This window comes from Rattus norvegicus, chromosome 10 (genome assembly GCF_036323735.1).
Source record: "Rattus norvegicus strain BN/NHsdMcwi chromosome 10, GRCr8, whole genome shotgun sequence".
In the NCBI taxonomy this organism is placed as follows: domain Eukaryota; kingdom Metazoa; phylum Chordata; class Mammalia; order Rodentia; family Muridae; genus Rattus; species Rattus norvegicus.
The window spans coordinates 74,247,082-74,269,307 of NC_086028.1; the positions used below are offsets into that span (position 1 = coordinate 74,247,082).

The 22,226-nt window shown below is 44.3% G+C and overlaps 2 protein-coding genes and 1 pseudogene across 2 annotated transcripts; all 3 read left to right on the forward strand.

The window, feature by feature from the left end:
- Nucleotides 1–355, forward strand: Elob-ps4 (elongin B, pseduogene 4; annotated as a pseudogene).
- Elobl2 (elongin B like 2) lies at nt 7,728–8,143 on the forward strand. The gene has a single exon (XM_039087839.2). It carries the CDS (start codon nt 7,728–7,730, stop codon nt 8,058–8,060), a length of 333 nt encoding a protein of 110 aa, XP_038943767.1. The 3' UTR covers nt 8,061–8,143.
- Nucleotides 8,144–15,772: 7,629 nt separating this feature from the next.
- On the forward strand, nt 15,773–16,102 carry Elobl9 (elongin B like 9). Its single transcript, XM_039087856.1, has one exon. It carries the CDS (start codon nt 15,773–15,775, stop codon nt 16,100–16,102), a length of 330 nt encoding a protein of 109 aa, XP_038943784.1.
- The last annotated feature ends 6,124 nt before the right edge of the window (nt 16,103–22,226 follow it).

Here is a 22,226-nt window from a genome sequence, read left to right on the forward strand (position 1 = left end):
GGTGCATCAAGCCAGAAGCAGCGACAGGGATGGAAGTGTTTCTTATGATCAGGCGAAAGAAGACCACCATCTTCGCTGAGGCCCAGGAGTCGAGCACGGTCTTAGAGCTGAAGCGCATTGTCCAGGGCATCCTGAAGAGGCCTCCTGAGGAGCAGCTGCTGTTCAAGGATGACCAGCTCCTTGATGAGAGCAAAACTCTGCGAGACTGTGGCTTCACTAGCCAGATAGCAAAGGCACAGGACCCTGCCACAGTGGCCCTGGTGTTCAGAGAAGACGCCTCTGAAGGCGTACAGATCCACCCCTATTCTACTCCTCTGCTTCCAAGTGTGATGAAAACTGGCACAGACAGTCTGAGTGACGAGATAAAAAGTGGTCTAGACAGTCTGAGTGATGAGATAAAAAGTGGTCTAGACAGTGTGAGTTCTATGGAACAACTTGTCCTGTGAGGGGCTCAGGCCCATGAGCTAGGTATTCATTCCCCGTAAAGATATGGCGGTCTTTCTACATTAAAAAAGAATAATAAACTTCATTATCAAAATAATAAACACTGCTCTGATGTCATACTGCATTCGCCTTCTGCTGGAGGTGTCCAGCAGCCAACACCATGGCTGACCTAACATAGCCCAAAGTAGGAAGTCCACAGCGGAGGTTTCCCTTCTGGATGGCAGGCCCTGATACAGGCAGGACTGGAGGGCAGTTGGAGAGGGGTCTGAATGGAGTGATGTGGTTCTCAGCCTTCCTCTCTGGGTACTGAGGCATTGCTGGTGTGTCATCTGGAGAGGAAGTCAGGGATGGGGTGTCTGTTTGCCATGGAGGAAACAGAAGCAGACGCTGAAAATAGGGGAGTCTGGTCTGATTGGGAGCCAGTGCCCAGTATGGAAGGCATGAGAGAAAAGGCTTATTGTTGTGCTTCAGTGAAGGCCTTCCCTGAGGCAATCTTCAATGAAGGAGCTCTCTTGAGACAGGCATTGCTTGTTCACACTGCTATCTGGTCGGGGGGATGTGGGCACATACTTTATTGGGGCGAGTCAGGGATTAAATCTGTCAGGGTAAGGGAATGAGAATACCCAGGAAGGGAAGGTCAGTGGCTGACAGGTTAAACCTATCTGGATGCCCTATTAGCATGGAGAAGAACTCCCATGCTGTGCTACAGATGGCTGCCCCTCGGGTCCTCTGGGTTGGGTGTCCTGGTTTGTGGTCCAGAGCAGGGACAGTGACAATAGGAAATGGCCCTGCTCTGGCAGTTCTCAAATCTGAGATTTCCAGGGTCTGAGCTCACTCAGCCTTACCAGTCCTCATGCCTGTCTGGTAGCACAGCCCCACATTCTCTATGCTCAATGTGTTCAAGGTCAGAACAGCTTCAGTACATAAACCGACAATTCCAAATTCAGGAGAGACTAGGTAACGAATGTTTGGGCAAACTGCTATAAAGGATCAGAGACCTGACTGAGCAGAAAATACAAATCAATGATATAGAAATGGAGGGTTTAAGAGCTACAGGAGCCGATGTCACAATTTCACCAAAGTCTTGGCATCTAGATTGGCCTCTTCAGAAAGTAGAAATTAGGTTCTAGGGACTGCAACTGTGCCAGCTAAAGTAAAGGGCCAAATGGGTCAGGTGTAAGGGGCTAGAAGGGGAAATAGGTAACTTAAAGCCATGTGTGGCTAATAGAGCCATGAATCTATGGGGATGTGATTTGTGGCATCAGTGGGAAAGAGATGAACATTCCTCCAATCTCAGAAACCACTGAAGTAGAAACTTATAGGTCCTTTGAGAAGTTATGTCAAATGATGTTTTTCTGGGGACACAGGTAAAAGGATGCCTTGCTGGACCTGATACATGACAGGACCCATGATGGAGCATAAATATGACCTCCCAGTCAGTGGGAGATGAGCACAGAGCATTGGTTTGATTTGCTAGGTATTCTTTGCAAATGACAGGCATGTATTGGTTTGCCTTTCATGGACTTGTTGAGCTCAACTTGTAACTCTGCTGTTGAGAGAATCTGGCTGCAGATCTGCTCCTATGGTTCCTACCACAGCTGGTCATTTCTTTGGAAACCTGGCCATCTCTTTGTGTGTCCCTCCTGAGAGGCCTGGACTGTGTCTGCCAGTTTGTGTGTGGTTTCTGCCTGCCTAGTGGGCCATCACATATGGTGTTTAATATGGGGCTAAAGTGCTGAGAGAGAAGTTTTAGTTTGCTCCCAAAAAACTATTGCTGAACAGGTTCCCTTCCCCCATATCCTAATAACCTCTCCTTGAGGACCTCTGCTGGGGACTGGCAGAGAGGACAGGTTGAAACCTTATTAACAGTAATTTGCAAAACGTACAAACCATAAAATAAATAAGGTTTCTGAAGAAAATATGAAAAGCTATTATCAAGAACACTAACAGACTCTCCAGGTTGTCCCTAAGTGGACAGAACAGGACAGAAGTCAATGACACCAGCAGCTGCTCTACCTTTAACATGGTTAATAATCCTGTTGGACACCACCCTTTGAATTTTCTCAAAATGGATGTATTAAAACACAGGGAGGAGATTTACAATGTTTGAAATAAATTCAATGGTTACTATACTTGAAGCTTGTTTTCTAAATCTCTGAGAACTGAAGTGATTTGGAGCTAAGAGAAAATATTTGAGCAGGGCTGTGATAGGCCATGCCTGTAATCCCACCAGAGACAGGCAGATCTCAAGTTAGTTGGTATCTAGACTCTAGAGTCACAGTGGACAAGGTGGTGGTGGTTCACAGCCTTAATCCCAGCATTGGGAGGCAGAGGCAAGAACATAGGAATTACAAGGAGTGAAATTTAACCCTTGCCTACAAAAGGAAAAGACATGCTGAAATTCAAAGCGAATGTCTTTTTTTGTTCCAAAAAAATAAAAACACATAGCCCTTGAAAAAATATATCCTCTGGGGCTGGGGATTTAGCTCAGTGGTAGAGCGCTTACCTAGGAAGCACAAGGCCCTGGGTTCGGTCCCAGCTCCGAAAAAAAGAACCAAAAAGAAAAAAAAAAGAAAAGAAAAAATATATCCTCTAAGGTATATTTAGTTTCAAATTTTTGAAATAATTGTAAATTTGCAATTGAAACATATTATTTTTTCTGTTGTCCTCCCCCCACCCCCAAGAAAAAAAGATGGCCTAGGAAACATACAACCAGTGTGGGCAGGGTTTTGTTTTGTTTTGTTTTGTTTCTTTTTCTTTTCGTTTCTTTTCTTTTGTTTTGTTTTCTTTTCTTTTCTTTTTTTTTTTTCCCCTCCGGAGCTGGGGACCGAACCCAGGGCCTTGCACTTGCTAGCAAGCGCTCTACCACTGAGCTAAATCCCCAACCGCCCAGGGTTTTGTTTTTATCTTTCCTGGAGAATGAGGCATCCAAATAAGGAATCTGGAAACTGCTGAACAAGTGAAATACATGAAGGATGCATCATCAAGAGAGCGTTTCCCAAGAAGAAGAAGAAATTGGCTAAATGTTTTCCAAGAAGATGATTTGGCCCCCAAACCAGGATGAATCCACATGTACTTTAGTCTGGGTACCTACCACAGAGCCAAACTGCCCCGGGCCTCTTCTGCTGCTGCAGTGTTAGAATGCTGTCCAGTTGTCTCTTCTTTAATCCTCTCTTCCTTCCTGGAGACCCTGTTGAGTAGTGAGCTGGATTGGTCAGATGATGCCTCAACATGATGAAATGTTTATTCCTCATTCCAAACAGCCATTAAATGGGTCATTGCCGAAAACTGTCTTTTTGGCCCATTGCATGTGCAACCTTTCCAGGCATAACTGAAAATCGCTATCCAAAAGACAAGTTACACTTAGTCTCTAGGCATGCTTTTGTTTTTCCAATGAATTTGCCCATACAGCCCATAGAGAACGCACTTAGTGTGTTTACAGATGGCTCATCCAATGGGAAGGCAGGGTATGTAATTGGATCACATGTTCATTTTCTCCAGGCTCCCACCACTCAGCACAAGTAATTGAATTACATGCTGTAGCGGCTGTTTTTGAAATGTTAAAAAGTCAGGCTTTTAATTTGTATAGTTATAGCCAATATATAGCACAGAGTTTGCAATTGCTTGAAACTGTTCCTGTTTTAGATATAACTCTTTAACGGGAGAAGCAACTAAAAATGTAATCAGTCACTGCTTGTGCTGCTTGTCTATGCAGCATGTTCCAAATCAGGTTTAAACAGAAAACGGAATGGGCTATGGCAGTCAGACCTGTGTGAAATTCTGTTGACAATTTTTTTTTTGCGGGGGGGGGGGGGGGGAGCTGCAGACTGAACCCAGGGCCTTGCGCTTGCCAGGTAAGCGCTCTACCACTGAGCTAAATCCCCAACCCCTCTGTTGACAATTTAATATTACCCATGCTACTGGGATTCCTTATAATTCTCAAGGACATGGTATTGTGGAAAAGGCCCATGGAACTTTAATACAATATCTTCATAAAATAAATAAGGGGCAATAATATCCCCATCTGCCACAAAATTTTTTAAATGGTCTGTTTTTTATTTTAAAATTTTAAAATGTGGAGTCAGAGAAACTCTGCTGAGTGTGTATGGCACCCTTAACTAGGCACACTTATGCCTTGGTGAAATGGAAAGATCCACTTTGTGGTATATGGCATGGTCCCAATCAGGTATGAACATGGGGAAGACAGCGTGTGTGTGTGTGTGGGCGTGTATGTGTGTGTGTGTGTGTGTGTGTGTGTGTGTGTGTGTGTGTGTGTGCTGTCCTCCAAGACACTGAAGGAGCATGTTGGTTGCCAGAGCAATTGGTGAGCCATTCTGATGCAGATACAAAGAATGATGCTGACCATGAGCTTGCTGGGTGCCCTGACAATGGAGACTGGGAAGCTGTATTGGGCCTGTGTTCCTGACCCACCTTTGCTTGCCTATATCCCAGCCTGGCCAAGCCGCCTTGCCTCAAGCTTTTAGACCTTGTGGGACAGAGAACATGGAGAATGTGGAAACTGCCTTGGAAAATTAATCAAATAGAGAAGTCACAGAGACCCTTCTCTTTCTTTAATGGGACCATTTGCTCTAATTCAGTCATGGATTGGTCTGGAAATCCCTCTAATATTAGAAGAAAGGTAAAGACCATGGGCTGGTTTTGGACATTTTTCAGACACAGACTTGAAATTTGAGAGCTGCCTATTATAATATTACAATAGCGGTAGATAAAATTGGGACTGGATCTGAATTTCAAACAAGTGTCAGTGCTCTTTCAAGGACACAGGTTTGATTCCCTGCACCCACAGGGTGATGGCTCATAACCATCTGCCCCAGCAAAAGATCCTTTCACCTATGTCTGCTTCAGGAAAATGTCCTCTCACCTGTGTGCCTAAGCAAACCATCATTTGACATAACTGACATTCCTAAGACACCAGAAGTTTCCACGTCACAACATTATTCCTGTTGCCCTCCCCACACACTGGAAGGTATGTTTAGATTCATGTTATGGGTGTTAATCTGTGAGTGTGTGAATGTGTGTGTGCAGCATGTCTGTCTGGCACAGGTGTTAGGATACATGACGAGACCCCGTGCAAGGAATTGGCAACACCATTTGCTTGTTTTGGAAGGCCAGAGAGTGAACATGGGGCTTCTTACAGACCAGGCAAGCACCACACCACTGAGAGGCATCCTGCAGCCTGGCTACTTTATTAAGAAACAGGTAAAGGGAAAGTGGATGTTGAGGAACCAGGGCTGAACAGAGAGGATGAGTGCATGCTCACACCAGGGATAAGGAGGGCAGATCCCGTGTAACTGGGGCTGGTGGGAGAAGTGCCTTGCTCTCACGGGATATCTGTTCCCATTGTGAGCTCTGAGATATGGAGTTGAAAAACCCTGTCTCTCCCTGTGCCTCAGCTCTACCACACACCTTTAATCCAAGGGCTAAAGAAAGTCAATCCTAGATCAGGATGGCGAGCAAGCAACCAGCTTAAGGGAGGGAACTTAAGAGAAAGGAGGGTCTTTGAGTTGAAGCATATTTAAGACAGCATGGGGAAGCAGAAGGAACTGTTTGCTTCTGAGCAGTGAGTGGACTTGGATGCTCATCTGGGTGCTTCCTCTGCCTCTCTGAGCTAGCAGGCTTTTACCCAAGCATCTGCCTCCTGGATCTTCACTGGCAAAATCTGAACGCTGGGCATTTTGGCTTTAAACATCTGGACTTCCAACTTCTGCCAAGGACCCAGAGACAGTGAGACCACTTCCTTTGAGGAGAGCCTGAGAAGCCACCAGATTTGGTAAGTCACCCTGGAAGTGGAGGGAGTTAAGGATGGGAAGTAGCATGAATGTAGTAGGCTTTAGGACCCTGTACTGTGCTACTCCAGATGCCTTGAAGACAGCAGCAGAAGGTGAGAAGGTAAATACTGGAATCTGGTTGGATCAAAAGAGCTGACTATTATGGTGTTGGTATTTTTATACAGGATTCTTAGTAGTCATAATGGTCTTGTGCCTGCTCGTAAACAATGGGTGATAAGATACAAGTTGTAAAAGAAAAGGACTCAAAAGGAGAATAAGAAAAATATATTAGGACACAGACAAAGAAATTTAGGAAAGCCTTAGAAGGACCTAAGAAAAAGTCAGTCACAGACACAGATTTTAGGCAAGAGCCTGCCATGCTGCCAGACACATCATGGAACTGAAAGGAGCTGGCCCAAGGTCATTAGAAACCAATTTTAGTTTTGTAGTTACTATATAGAATGCATACCAGGAGACAGCTGGAACCCCCAAGGTTATGAAAAATATGAAAGTGAATATTGTTTGCATTCAGCCAGGTCAGGCAGATAATAAATTCATAGACAAGTCAGGACAGAAATGTCCCCCAAGACTGGAAAGACTGGAAACCCCAATGTTGGAAGGTGGCATCAATTACACTGGTGAACACTGTTGAAAGAAGAAGGTAGGGGCCATAGGACAACAGAATCAGGCTAGAGGCATGGATGTATTGTAGATGGCTTGCTGGGGGAAGCTCAAAATGCTAAGTGACAAAAGCAGCTTGGATTTGATGCTGATATCTTGGTGCCATGTCCTTTAGCAGCTTTAAATGCTTGAGATGAGGGTGAAGACCCAAGAAAGGTCTGAGTCATTTACTAAAACCACACAAGGCCCCAAAACAGCCTTCCCTGATTTCTATGCAAAGATTGACTTCAGCTCTAAACAGAATTATATAAGATTCAGAAGTCTGAAATATTAATTGAATCATTGAACACAGCTGTAAATAGGATCATCAGATTCAGAAGTCAGAAAAATAGTAATTGAAGCCCAGGCTTTAGACAAGGCTAATTCAGAATGCAAAAGGGTGATCAGACCTTTAAAGGCACCATCTGGAAGATTAGAGGAATGGATTAGAGATATTGGATCTCACACTTAATGATGTTAACTTGATGAAAGTAATTTCTAAAGGTCTTAAGAAAAAGCAAACTGTCAGAAGTCTTAACTGTGGTGGCAAGGTCACTTGAAAAGGGATTTTAGGCGAGGCACTCCTGGAAACAATATTTTTCTAGATATCCAAAAGAAGCTCAGCCTTTGCAGTATGCATAAGGTGTGGCCAAGTCCAGGAGTAGGCTAATGAATTCAGATTGACACCCTGAGGGGCCTCCTGCAGGCCCTGGTATCAATTGAATTTAATCAATCCCTGTCAGGGTCAGAGAAACTCAGCCCCAGAGCAATTAAGATTCACTGCCTGTTCTCACTGCTCAGGTCTGGTGCATCAAGCCAGAAGCAGCCGCAGGGATGGAAGTGTTTCTTATGATCAGGCGAAAGAAGACCACCATCTTCGCTGAGGCCCAGGAGTCGAGCACGGTCTTAGAGCTGAAGCGTATTGTCCAGGGCTTCCTGAAGAAGCCTCCTAAGGATCAGCTCCTGTTCAAGGACAACCAGCTCCTTGAAGAGAGGAAAACTCTGCGTGACTGTGGCATCACTGGCCGGATAGCAAAGCCTGAGGACCCAGCCATCCTGACCTTGGAATTCAGGGAAGATGCCTTTCAACTCCTGCATGCCAGCCCTTTTTCTTGTCCACTAATTGGAGGTGTGCTGAAAAATGGTCTAGACTTCAAGAGAGATTAGGAACAAGTTATGCAGTGAGGGCCCCAGGCCCACTTCCTAGGAATTCACTTCCTGATAAAGATGTGACTGTCTTTCTACATTAAGAAATAAGTAAATAAACTTAACACACCGATGTCATACTGAATTCTTCTTCTGCTAGAGGTGTCTAGCAGCCCCCACCATGCCAGCACTGAGCAGGCACAACAAAGGCCAGAACAGGGAGTCTATAGTGGATGTTCCCTTCTGGATGTCAGGCCCTGATACAGGCAGGACTGGAGGGCAGTTGGAGAGGGGTCTGGATGGAGTGATGTGGTTCTCAGCCTTCCTCTCTGGGTACTGAGGCATTGCTGGTGTGTCATTTGGAGAGGAAGTCAGGGATGGGGTGTCTGTTTACCATGGAGGAAGAGGGAGGCAGAGGCTGAGAAGAGGAGGGTCTGGTCTGATTGGGAGCCAGTGCCCCAGTACGGAAGGCATGAGAGAAAAGTCTTATTGTTGTGCTTCAGTGAAGGCCTTCCCTGAGGCATTCTTCAATGAAGGAGCTCTCTTGAGACAGGCATTGCTTGTTCACACTGCTATTTGGTCGGGGGATGTGGGCACATACTTTATTGGGGCAAGTCAGGAATTAAATCTCTCAGGGTAAGGGAGTGAGAATACCCAGGAAGGGAAGGTCAGTGGCTGACAGGTTAAACCTATCTGGATGCCCTATTAGCATGGAGAAGAACTCCCATGCTGTGCTACAGATGGGTGCCCCTCCGGGTCCTCTGGGTTGGGTGTCCTGGTTTGTGGTCCAGAGCAGGGACAGAGACAATAGAAAGTGGCTCTGCTCTGGCAGTTCTCAAATCTCAGATTTCCAGGGTCTGAGCTCACTCAGCCTTACCTGTCCTCATGCCTGTCTGGTAGAACAGCCCCACATTCTCTATGCTCAATGTGTTCAAGGTCAGGACAGCTTCAGTACATAAACCAACAATTCCAAATTCAGGAGAGACTAGGTAACGAATATTTGGGCAAACTAAAGGATCAGAGACCTTACTGAGCAGAAAATACAGATCAATGATATAGAAATGGAGGGTTTAAGAGCTACAGGAGCCGATGTCACAATTTCACCAAAGTCTTGGCGTCTGGATTGGCCTCTTCAGGAGGTAGAAATTAGGTTCTAGGGTCTACAACTATGCCAGCTAAAGTAAAGGGCCAAATGGGTCAGGTGTAAGGGGCTAGAAGGGGAAATAGGTAACTTAAAGCCATGTGTGGCTAATAGAGTCATGGATCTATGGGGATGTGATTTGTGGCATCAGTGGGAAAGAGATGAACATTCCTCCAATCTCAGAAACCACTGAAGTAGAAACTTATAGGTCCTTTGAGAAGTTATGTCAAATGATGTTTTTCTAGGGACACAGGTCAAAGGATGCCTTGCTGGACCTGATACTTGACAGGACCCATGATGGAGCATAAATATGACCTCCCAGTCAGTGGGAGATGAGCACAGAGCATTGGTTTGATTTGCTAGGTATTCTTTGCAAATGACAGGCATGTACTGGTTTGCCTTTCATGGACTTGTTGAGCTCAACTTGTAACTCTGCTGTTGAGAGAATCTGGCTGCAGATCTGCTCCTATGGTTCCTACCACAGCTGGTCATTTCTTTGGAAACCTGGCCATCTCTTTGTGTGTCCCTCCTGAGAGGCCTGGACTGTGACTGCCAGTTTGTGTGTGGTTTCTGCGTGCCTAGTGGGCCACCACATTCTGCTTTTAATATGGGGCTAAAGTGCTGAGAGAGAAGTTTTAGTTTGCTCCCAAAAAACTATTGCTGAACAGGTTCCCTTCCCCCATATCCTAATAACCTCTCCTTGAGGACCTTTGCTGGGGACCAGCAGAGAGGACAGGTTGAAACCTTATTAACAGTAATTTTCAAAACCTACAAACCATAGTATAAATAAGGTTTCTGAAGAAAATATGAAAAGCTATTATCAAGAACACTAGCAGACTGTCCAGGTTGTCCCTAAGCGGGACAGGACAGATGTCAATGGCAGCAGTCCCTGCTCTACTTTTAACATGGTTAACAATTCTTTTGGACACCAGCCTTTGAATTTTCTTCTCAAAATGGATGTATTAAAAACACAGGGCTTGGGGTTCAGGATTTAGCTCAGCGGTAGAGCGCAAGGCCCTGGGTTCCGTCCCCAGCTCCAAAAAAAAGAAAAGAAAAGAAAACAAACAAACAAACAAACAAACACCACACAGGACTTCCAGAGGGTCTTCATTCAAATCCCAGCAACCACATGGTGGCTCACAACCATCTGTAATGAGATCTGATGCCTTCCCTCTTCTGGTGTGTCTGAAGACAGCTTCAGTGTACTCATATATAATAAATAAATAAATCTTTAAAAAAAAACACAGGGAAGAGATTTACAATGTTTGAAATAAATTCAATGGTTACTATACTTGAAGCTTGATTTCTAAATCTCTGAGAGCTGAAGTGATTTGGAGCTAAGAGAAAATATTTGAGCAGGGCTGTGGTAGGCCATGCCTCTAATCCCACCAGAGACAGGCAGATCTCAAGTTAGTTGGTATCTAGATTCTAGAGTCACAGTGGACAAGGTGGTGGTGGCTCACACCCTTAATCCCAGCACTTGGGAGGCAGAGGCAAGAACATAGGAATTACAAGGAGTGAAATTTAACCCTTGTCTACAAAAGCAAAAGTCATGCTGAAATTCAAAGGGAATGTCTTTTTTTGTTCTAAAAATAAAAACACATAGCCCTTGAAAAAATATATCCTCTAAGGTATATTTAGTTTCAAAATTTTGAAATAATTGTAAATTTGTAATTGAAACATAATATTTTTTCCTTAATCCTCTGCCCACCCCTCATCCCCCACCCCCCCAAAAAAAGATTGCCCTAGGAAAGAAACAACCAGTCTTGGTAGTGTTTTGTTTTTATCTTTCTTGGAGAATTAGGCATCCAAATAAGGAATCTGGAAATGCTGAACAAGTGAAATACATGAAGGATGCATCATGAAGAGAGCGTGTCCCGGGGTTGGGGATTAAGCTCAGTGGTAGAGCGCTTGCCTAGCAAGCACAGGGCCCTGGGTTCAGTCCCCTGCTCCGAAAAAAAGAAAAAAAAAGAAAAAAAGAAAAAAAGAAAAAAAAAAAAAGAGAGCGTTTCCCAAGAAGAAGAAGAAATTGGCTAAATGTTTTCCAAGAAGATGATTTGGCCCCCAAACCAGGATGAATCCACATGTACTTTAGTAAGGGTACCTACCACAGAGCCAAAGTACCCCGGGCCTCTACTGCTACAGTGTTAGAATGCTGTCCAATTGTCTCTTATTTATTTATTTATTTATTTATTTATTTTTTATTTTTTATTTTTTATTTTTTATTCTTTATTTTTTTTTCGGAGCTGGGGACCGAACCCAGGGCCTTGTGCTTGCTAGGGAAGTGCTCTACCACTGAGCTAAATCCCCAACCCCCCAATTGTCTCTTCTTTAATCCTCACATCCTTCCTGGAGACCCTGTTGAGTAGTGAGCTGGATTGGTCAGATGATGCCTCAACATGATGAAATATTTATTCCTTATTCCAAACAGCCATTAAATGGGTCATTGCTGAGAACTGATTTTTGGCCCATTGCATGTGCAACCTTTCCAGGCATAACTGAAAATCGCTATCCAAAAGACAAGTTACACTTAGTCTCTAGGCATGCTTTTGTTTTTCCTATAAATTTGCCCGTACAGCCCATAGAGAACACACTTAGTGTGTTTACAGATGGCTCATCCAATGGGAAGGCAGGGTATGTAATTGGATCACGTGTTCATTTTCTCGAGTCTCCCACCACTCAGCACAAGTAATTGAATTACATGCTGTAGTGGATTTTTTTTTTTTTCCGGAGCTGGGAACCGAACCCAGGGCCTTGCGCTTCCTAGGCAAGTGCTCTACCACTGAGCTAAATCCCCAACCCCAGCCTTTTTTTTTTTTTTTTTTTTTAATGTATTTTCTGTATGTGAGTAAACTGTAGCTGTCAGACACACCAGAAGAGGGCGTCAGACCCCATTATGAATGGCTGTGAGCCACCATGTGGTTGCTGGGAATTGAACTCAGGACCTCTGGAAGAGCAGTCAGTGCTCTTAACCACTGAGACACCTCTCCAGCCCCCAGGCTGTTTTTGAAATGTTAAAAAGTCAGGCTTTTAATTTGTATAGTTATAGCCAATAAATAGCACAGAGTTTGCAATTGCTTGAAACTGTTCCTGTTTTAGATATAACTCTTTAAGGAGAGAAGCAACTGAAAATGTAAATAGTTACTACTAGTGCTGTTTGTCTATGTAGCATATTCCAAATCAGGTTTAAACAAAAAACGTAACGGGCTATGGCAGTCAGAACTGTGCGAAATTCTGTTGACAATTTTTTTTTGGGGGGGGGGAGCTGCAGAGCCAACCCAGGGCCTTGCTCTTGCTAGGTAAGCACTCTACCACTGAGCTAAATCCCCAACCCCTCTGTTGACAATTTAATATTACCCATGCTACTGGGATTACTTAAAATTCTCAAGGACATGGTATTGTGGAAAAGGCCCATGGAACTTTAATACAATATCTTCATAAAATAAATAAGGGGCAATAATATCCCCATCTGCCACAAAATTTTTTAAATGGTCTGCTTTTTCTCTCTTTTTTTTCTTTTTTTTTCGCAGCTGGGGATTGAACCCAGGGCCTTGGGCTTGCTAGGCAAGCTCTCTACCGCTGAGCTAAATCCCCAACCCCTGTTTTTTTATTTTAAAATTTTAAAATGTGGAGGCAGAGAAACTCTGCTGAGTTTCTATGGCACCCTTAACTAGGCACACTTATGCCTTGGTGAAATGGAAACATCCACTCTGTGGTATATGGCATGGTCCCAATCAGGTATGAACATGGGGAAGACAGCTTGTGTGTGTGTGGGCGTGTGTGTGTGTGTGTGTGTGTGTGTGTGTGTGTTGTCCTCCAAGACACTGAAGGAGCATGTTGGTTGCCAGAGCAATTGGTGAGCCATTCTGATGCAGGGAAGAAGAATGATGCTGACCATGAGCTTGCTGGGTGCCCTGACAATGGAGACTGGGAAGCTGTATTGGGCCTGTGTTCCTGACCCACCTTTGCTTGCCTATATCCCAGCCTGGCCAAGCAGCCTTGCCTCAAGCTTTTAGACCTTGTGGGACAGAGAACATGGAGAATGTGGAAACTGCTTTGGAAAATTAATCAAATAGAGAAGTCACAGAGACCCTTCTCTTTCTTTAATGGGACCATTTGCTCTAATTCAGTCATGGATTGGTCTGGAAATCCCTCTAATATTAGAAGAAAGGTAAAGATCATGCGCTGGTTTTGGACATTTTCAGACACAGACTTGAAATTTGAGAGCTGCCTATTATAATATTACATTAGCGGTAGATAAAATTGGGATTGGATCTGAATTTCAAACAAGTGTCAGTGCTCTTTCAAGGACACAGGTTTGATTCCCTGCACCCACAGGGTGATGGCTCATAACCATGTGCCCCAGAAAAAGGTCCTTTCACCTATGTCTGCTTCAGGAAAATGTCCTCTCACCTGTGTGCCTAAGCAAACCATCATTTGACATAACTGACATTCCTAAGACACCAGAAGTTTCCACTTCACAACATTATTCCTGCTGCCCTCTCCACACACTGGAAGGTATGTTTAGAATCATGTTATGGGTGTTAATCTGTGAGTGTGTGAATGTGTGTGTACAGCATGTCTGTCTGGCACAGGTGTTAGGATACATGACGAGACCCCATGCAAGGATTTGGCAACACCATTTGCTTGTTTTGGAAGGCCAGAGAGTGAACATGGGGCTTCTTACAGACCAGACAAGCACCACACCACTGAGAGGCATCCTGCAGCCTGGCTACTTTATTAAGAAACAGATACAGGGAAAGTGGATGTTGAGGAACCAGGGCTGAACAGAGAGGATCAGTGCACACCCGCTCATGGGATAAGGAGGGCAGATCCCCTGTAATTGGGGCTGGTGGAAGAAGTGCCTTGCTCTCACAGGATATCTGTTCCCATTGTGAGCTCTGAGACAGCAAGTTGAAAAACCCCGTCTCTCCCTGTGGCTCAGCTCTAACACACACCTTTAATCCAAGGGCTAAAGAAAGTCAACCCTAGGTCAAGAGGAGGAGCAAGCTACCCCCTTACAGGGAGGCAACTTAAGAGAAAGGAGGGTATTTGAATTGAAGGGTATTTAAGACAGCATGGGGAAGCAGAAGGAGCTGTTTACTTCTGAGGAGTGGAGTAGGAAGGTCACCTGGGTGCTTCCTTTCCCTCTCTGAGATAGCCGAATTTCACCCCAGCATCTGGTTCCTGAATCTTCACTGGCAAAATCTGAACGCTGGGCATTTTGGCTTTAAACATCTGGACTTCCAACTTCTGCCAAGGACCCAGGGACAGTGAGACCACTTCCTTTGAGCAGAACCTGAGAAGCCATCAGATTTGGTAAGTCACCCTTGATGTCCTCATGGAGGGAGTTAAGGATAGGAAGAAACATGAACGTAGGCTTTAGGACCCTGTACTGTGCTACTCCACATGCCTTGAAAATAGCAGCAGAGGGTGAGAAGCTAAATATTCCAGTCTGGTTGGATCAAAAGAGCTGACTATTATGGTGTTGGTATTTCTATACAGGATTCTTAGTAGTCATAGTGGTCTTGTGTCTGCTCGTAAACAATGGGTGATCAGATACAAGTTGTAAAAGAAAAGGATGCAAAAGGAGAATAAGAAAAATATATTAGGACACAGACAAAGAAATTTAGACAAGCCTTAGAAGGACCTAGGAAAAAGTCAGTCACAGACACAGATTTCAGGCAAGAGCCTGCCATGCTGCCAGACACATCATGACACTGAAAGGAGCTGGCCCAAGGTCATGAGAAAACCAAGTTTAGTTTGGCAGTTACTATATAGAATGCATACCAGGAGACAGCAGGCACCCCCCAGGTTATGAAAAAATATGAATTTGATGTGAAGAGACTTAAGGAATTGATTGTTTCCTATAGTTTGCATGCACCCCTTGTGAAGCAGATATTAAATTCATGATCAAGTCAGAAGAGACTTGTCCACCAAGACAGGAAAGATAGGACACCCCAATGTTAGAAGGTGGTCCTCAGTTACAGTGGTGAACGTGGTAGTAAAAGGAAGCTCGGGGCCATGGAAAACAAAATCAGGCTAGAGGCATGGATGTATTATAGATGGCTTGCTAGGGAAAGCTCAGAATGCTAACTGACAAAAGCAGCTTGGATTTGATGCTGATATCTTGGTGCCATGTCATTTAGCAGCTTTAAATGCTTGAGATGAGGGTGAAGACCCAAGAAAGGTCTGAGTCATTTACTAAAACCACACAAGGCCCCAAAGCAGCCTTCCCTGATTTCTATGCAAAGATTGACTTCAGCTCTAAACAGAATTATATCAGAAGTCTTAACTGTGGTGGCAAGGTCACTTGAAAAGGGATTTTAGGCGAGGCACTCCTGGAAACAATATTTTTCTAGATATCCAAAAGAAAGCTCAGCCTTTGCAGTATGCATAAGGTGTGGCAAAGTCCAGGAGTAGGCTAATGAATTCAGATTGACACCCTGAGGGGCCTCCTGCAGGCCCTGGTATCAATTGAATTTAATCAATCCCTGTCAGGGTCAGAGAAATTCAGCCCCAGAGCAATTAAGATTCACTGCCTGTTCTCACTGCTCAGGTCTGGTGCATCAAGCCAGAAGTAGCCACAGGGATGGAAGTGTTTCTTATGATCAGGCGAAAGAAGACCACCATTTTCATTGAGGCCCAGGAGTTGACCACGGTCTTAGAGCTGAAGCGCATTGTCCAGGGCATCCTGAAGAGGCCTCCTGAGGAGCAGCTGCTGTTCAAGGATGACCAGCTCCTTGATGAGAGCAAAACTCTGCGAGACTGTGGTTTCACTAGCCGTGTAGCAAAGGCACAGGACCCAGCCACAGTGGGCCTGGTGTTCAGAGAAGACGCCTCTGAAGGCTTGCAGATCCACCCCTATTCTACTCCTCTGCTTCCAAGTGTGATGAAAACTGGCACAGACAGTCTTGAGTGACGAGATTAAAAAGTGGTCTAGACAGTCTGAGTTCTATGGAACAAGTTGTGCTGTGAGGGCCCCAGGCCCACGTCCTAGGTATTCATTCCCCATAAAGTTATGGCGGTCTTTCTACATTAAAAAAAAAGGATAATAAACTTCATTAACAAAATAATAAACACTGCTCTGATGTCATACTGCATTCGCCTTCTGCTGGAGGTGTCCAGCAGCCAACACCATGGCTGACATAACATAGCCCAAAGTAGGAAGTCCACAGCCGAGGTTTCCCTTCTGGATGGCAGGCCCTGATACAGGCAGGACTGGAAGGGCAGTAGGAGAGGGGTCTGGATGGAGTGATGTGGTTCTCAGCCTTCCTCTCTGGGTACTGAGGCATTGATGGTGTCTTCTGGAGAGGAAGTCAGGGATGGGGTCCGTTTGCCATGGAGGAAGAGGGAGGCAGAGGCTGAGAAGAGGAGGGTCTGGTCTGATTGGGAGCCAGTGCCCCAGTATGGAAGGCATGAGAGAAAAGTCTTATTGTTGTGCTTCAGTGAAGGCCTTCCCTGAGGCAATCTTCAATGAAGTAGCTCTCCTGAGACAGGCATTTCTTGTTCACACTGCTATTTGCTGAGGAGATATGGGCACATACTTTATTGGGGCGAGTCAGGGGTTAAATCTCTCTTAGGGGAAGGGAGTGAGAATACCCAGGAAGGGAAGGTCAGTGGCTGACAGGTTAAATCTATCTGGATGGCTCATTAGCATGGAGAAGAACTCCCATGCTGTGCTACAGATGGGTGCCCCTTGGGGTGCTCTGGGTTGGGTGTCCTGGTTTGTGGTCCAGAGCAGGGACAGAGACAATAGAAAGTGGCCCTGCTCTGGCAGTTCTCAAATCTCAGATTCCCAGGGTCTGAGCTCACTCAGCCTTACCAGTCCTCATGCCTGTCTGGTAGAACAGCCCCACATTCTCTATGCTCAATGTGTTCAAGGTCAGGACAGCTTCAGTACATAAACTAATATTTCCAAATTCAGGAGAGACTTGGTAATGAATGTTTGGGCAAACTGCTATAAAGGATCAGAGACCTGACTGAGCAGAAAATACCCCAATGATTTTTTTTTTCTTTTCTTTTTTTTTTTTTCGGAGCTGGGGACTGAACCCAGGGCCTTGCGCTTGCTAGGCAAGCGCTCTACCACTGAGCCAAATCCCCAAGCACTGAGCAGAAAATACAAATCAATGATATAGAAATGGAGGGTTTAAGAGCTACAGGAGCCGATGTCACAATTTCACCAAAGTCTTGGCATCTAGATTGGCCTCTTCAGGAGGTAGAAATTAGGTTCTAGGGTCTGCAACTGTGCCAGCTAAAGTAAAGGGCCAAATGGGTCAGGTGTAAGGGGCTAGAAGGGGAAATAGGTAACTTAAAGCCATGTGGCTAATAGAGCCATGAATCTATGGGGATGTGATTTGTGGCATCAGTGGGAAAGAGATGAACATTCTTCCAATCTCAGAAACCACTGAAGTAGAAACTTATAGGTCCTTTGAGAAGTTATGTCAAATGATGTTTTTCTGGGGACACAGGTCAAAGGATGCCTTGCTGGACCTGATAAATGACAGGACCCATGATGGAGCATAAATATGACCTCCCACTCAGTGGGAGATGAGCACAGAGCATTGGTTTGATTTGCTAGGTATTCTTTGCAAATGACAGGCATGTACTGGTTTGCCTTTCGTGGATTTGTTGAGCTCAACTTGTAACTCTGCTGTTGAGAGAATCTGGCTGCAGATCTGCTCCTATGTTCCTACCACAGCTGGTCATTTCTTTGGAAACCTGGCCATCTCTTTGTGTGTCCCTTCTGAGAGGCCTGGACAGTGACTGCCAGTTTGTGTGTGGTTTCTGCCTGCCTAGTGGGCCATCACATTCTGCTTTTAATATGGGGCTAAAGTGCTGAGAGAGAAGTTTTAGTTTGCACCCAAAAGACTATTGCTGAACAGGTCTCCTTCCCCCATATCCTAATAACCTCTCCTTGAGGACCTCTGCTGGGGACTGGCAGAGAGGACAGGTTGAAACCTTATTAACAGTAATTTTCAAAACCTACAAACCATAGAATAAATAAGGTTTCTGAAGAAAATATGGAAAGCTATTATCAAGAACACTAGCAGACTGTCCAGGTTGTCCCTAGCGGGACAGGACAGATGTCAAGGGCACCAGTCCCTGCTCTACTTTTAACATGGTCAACAATTCTTTTGGATACCAGCTTTGAATTTTCTTCTCAAAATGTATGTATTAAAAACACAGGACTTGGGGTTGGGGATCTAGCGCAGCGGTAGAGTGTAAGACCCTGGGTTCGGTCCCCAGCTCCGAAAAAAAGAAAAGAAAAGAAAAGAAAACAAAACAAAACGAAAAAAACAAACAAACAAAAAAAAACCACAGGGCTTCTGGAGAGCTTGTGTTCAAATCCCAGCAACCACATGGTGGCTCACAACCACCCTCTGAAATGAGATCCGATGCCTTCCCTCTTCTGGTGTGTCTGAAGACAGCTTCAGTGTACTCATATATAATAAATAAATAAATCAGAAAAAAAAACAGGGAAGAGATTTACAACTTTGAAGTAAATTCAAGGGTTACTGTAGTTGAAGCTTGTTTTCTAAATCTCTAAGAGCTGAAGTGATTTGGAGCTAAGATAAAATATTTGAGCAGGGCTGTGGTAGGCCATTCCTGTAATCCCACCAGAGACAGGCAGATGTCAAGTTAGTTGGTATCTAGACTCTAGGGTCACAGTGGACAAGGTGGTGGTGGTTCACACCCTTAATCCCAGCATTTGGGAGGCAGAGGCAAGAACATAGGAATTACAATGAGTGAAATTTCACCCTTGCCTACAAAAGCAAATGTCATGGGGTTGGGGATTTAGCTCAGTGGTAGAGCACTTGCCTAGGAAGCGCAAGGCCCTGGGTTCGGTCCCCAGCTCCAAAAAAAAAAAAAAAAAGCAAATGTCATGCTGAAATTCAAAGGGATGTCTTTGTCTTTTTTTGTTCTAAAAATACATACACATGACCCTTAAAAAAATATATTCTCAGGGTTGGGGATTTAGCTCAGTGGTAGAGCTCTTGCCTAGCAAGCGCAAGGCCCTGGGTTCAGTCCCCAGCTCCTGAAAAAAAAAAAAGAAAGAAAAATATATCCTATAAGGTATATTTTGTTGCAAATTTTTGAAATAATTGTAAATTTGCAAATGAAACAATATTTTTTCTATAGTCCTCTGCCCACCCCCCACCCCCAAAAAAAGATTGCCCTAGGAAAGAAACAACCAGTCTTGGCAGGGTTTTGTTTTGTTTTGTTTTGTTTCTTTTTCTTTTCGTTTCTTTTCTTTTTTTTTCTTTTCTTTTCTTTTCTTTTTTTTTTTCCCCTCCGGAGCTGGGGACTGAACACAGGGCCTTGCACTTGCTAGCAAGCGCTCTACCACTGAGCTAAATCCCCAACCGCCCAGGGTTTTGTTTTTATCTTTCCTGGAGAATGAGGCATCCAAATAAGGAATCTGGAAACTGCTGAACAAGTGAAATACATGAAGGATGCATCATCAAGAGAGCGTTTCCCAAGAAGAAGAAGAAATTGGCTAAATGTTTTCCAAGAAGATGATTTGGCCCCCAAACCAGGATGAATCCACATGTACTTTAGTCCGGGTTCCTACCACAGAGCCAAACTGCCCCGGGCCTCTTCTGCTGCTGCAGTGTTAGAATGCTGTCCAGTTGTCTCTTCTTTAATCCTCTCTTCCTTCCTGGAGACCCTGTTGAGTAGTGAGCTGGATTGGTCAGATGATGCCTCAACATGATGAAATGTTTATTCCTCATTCCAAACAGCCATTAAATGGGTCATTGCCGAGAACTGTCTTTTTGGCCCATTGCACGTGCAACCTTTCCAGGCATAACTGAAAATCGCTATCCAAAAGACAAGTTACACTTAGTCTCTAGGCATGCTTTTGTTTTTCCTATAAATTTGCCCATACAGCACATAGAGAACACACTTAGTGTGTTTACAGATGGCTCATCCAATGGGAAGGCAGGGTATGTAATTGGATCACATGTTCAGTTTCTCAAGTCTCCCACCACTCAGCACAAGTAATTGAATTACATGCTGTAGTGGCTGTTTTTGAAATGTTAAAAAGTTAGGCTTTTAATTTGTATAGTTATAGCCAATATATAGCACAGAGTTTGCAATTGCTTGAAACTGTTCCTGTTTTAGATATAACTCTTTTTTTTTAAAGATTTATTTTATTTATTATATATAAGTACACTGTAGCTGTCTTCAGATACACCAGAAGAGGGCATCAGATCTCTTTACAGATGGTTGTGAGCCACCATGTGGTTGCTGGGAATTGAACTCATGACCTCTGGAAGAGCAGTCGGGTGCTCTTAACTGCTGAGCCATCTCTCCAGCCCTAGATATAACTCTTTAACGGGAGAAGCAACTAAAAATGTAATCAGTCACTGCTTGTGCTGCTTGCCTATGCAGCATGTTCCAAATCAGGTTTAAACAGATAACGGAACAGGCTATGGCAGTCAGACTTGTGCCAATTTCTGTTTACAATTTTTTTTTTTTTTTTTTTTTTTGGATCTGAGGAACGAACCCAGGGCCTTGTGCTTGCCAGGTAAGCACTCTACCATTGAGCTAAATCCCCAAACCCTCTGTTGACAATTTAATATTACCCATGCTACTGGGATTCCTTATCATTCTCAAGGACATGGTATTGTGGAAAAGGCCCATGGAACTTTAATACAATATCTTTATAAATTAAATAAGGGGGACTAATATCCCCATCCACCACAATATTTTTTAAATGGTCTGTTTTTTATTTTAAAATTTTAAAATGTGGAGTCAGAGAAACTCTGCTGAGTGTCTATGGCACCCTTAACTAGGCACACTTATGCCTTGGTGAAATGGAAAGATTCACTTTGTGGTATATGGCATGGTCCCAATCAGGTGTAAACATGGGGAAGACAGCATGTGTGTGTGGGCATGTGTGTGTGTGTGTGTGTGTGTGTGTGTGTGTGTGTGTGTGTGTGTGTGTGTTGTCCTCTAAGACACTGAAGGAGCATGTTGGTTGCCAGAGCAATTGGTGAGCCATTCTGATGCAGGGAAGAAGAATGATGCTGACCATGAGCTTGCTGGGTGCCCTGACAATGGAGACTGGGAAGCTGTATTGGGCCTGTGTTCCTGACCCACCTTTGCTTGCCTATATCCCAGCCTGGCCAAGCAGCCTTGCCTCAAGCTTTTAGACCTTGTGGGACAGAGAACATGGAGACTGTGGAAACTACCTTGGAAAATTAATCAAATAGAGAAGTCACAGAGACCCTTCTCTTTCTTTAATGGGACCATTTACTCTAATTCATTCATGGGTTGGTCTGGAAATCCCTCTAATATTAGAAGAAAGGTAAAGATCATGGGCTGGTGGTGGACATTTTCAGACACAGACTTGAAATTTGAGAGCTGCCTATTATAATATTACATTAGCGGTAGATAAAATTGGGACTGGATCTGAATTTCAAACAAGTGTCAGTGCTCTTTCAAGGACACAGGTTTGATTCCCTGCACCCACAGGGTGATGGCTCATAACCATGTGCCCCAGAAAAAGGTCCTTTCACCTATGTCTGCTTCAGGAAAATGTCCTCTCACCTGTGTGCCTAAGCAAACCATCATTTGACATAACTGACATTCCTAAGACACCAGAAGTTTCCACTTCACAACATTATTCCTGCTGCCTTCCCCACACACTGGAAGGTATGTTTAGATTCATGTTATGGGTGTTAATCTGTGAGTGTGTGAATGTGTGTGTACAGCATGTCTGTCTGGCACAGGTGTTAGGATACATGACGAGACCTCGTGCAAGGATTTGGCAACACCATTTGCTTGTTTTGGAAGGCCAGAGAGTGAACATGGGGCTTCTTACAGACCAGACAAGCACCACACCACTGAGAGGCATCCCGCTGCCGCCTGGCTACTTTATTAAGAAACAGATAAAGGAGGCCCTAGGTTTGGTCCCCAGCTCCGGAAAAAAAAAAAAAAAAAAAAAAAAAAAAAACCAAACAAACAGATAAAGTGAAAGTGGATGTTGAGGAATGAGGTACCAAGGCTGAACAGAGGATGAGTGCCCGCCCACTCGA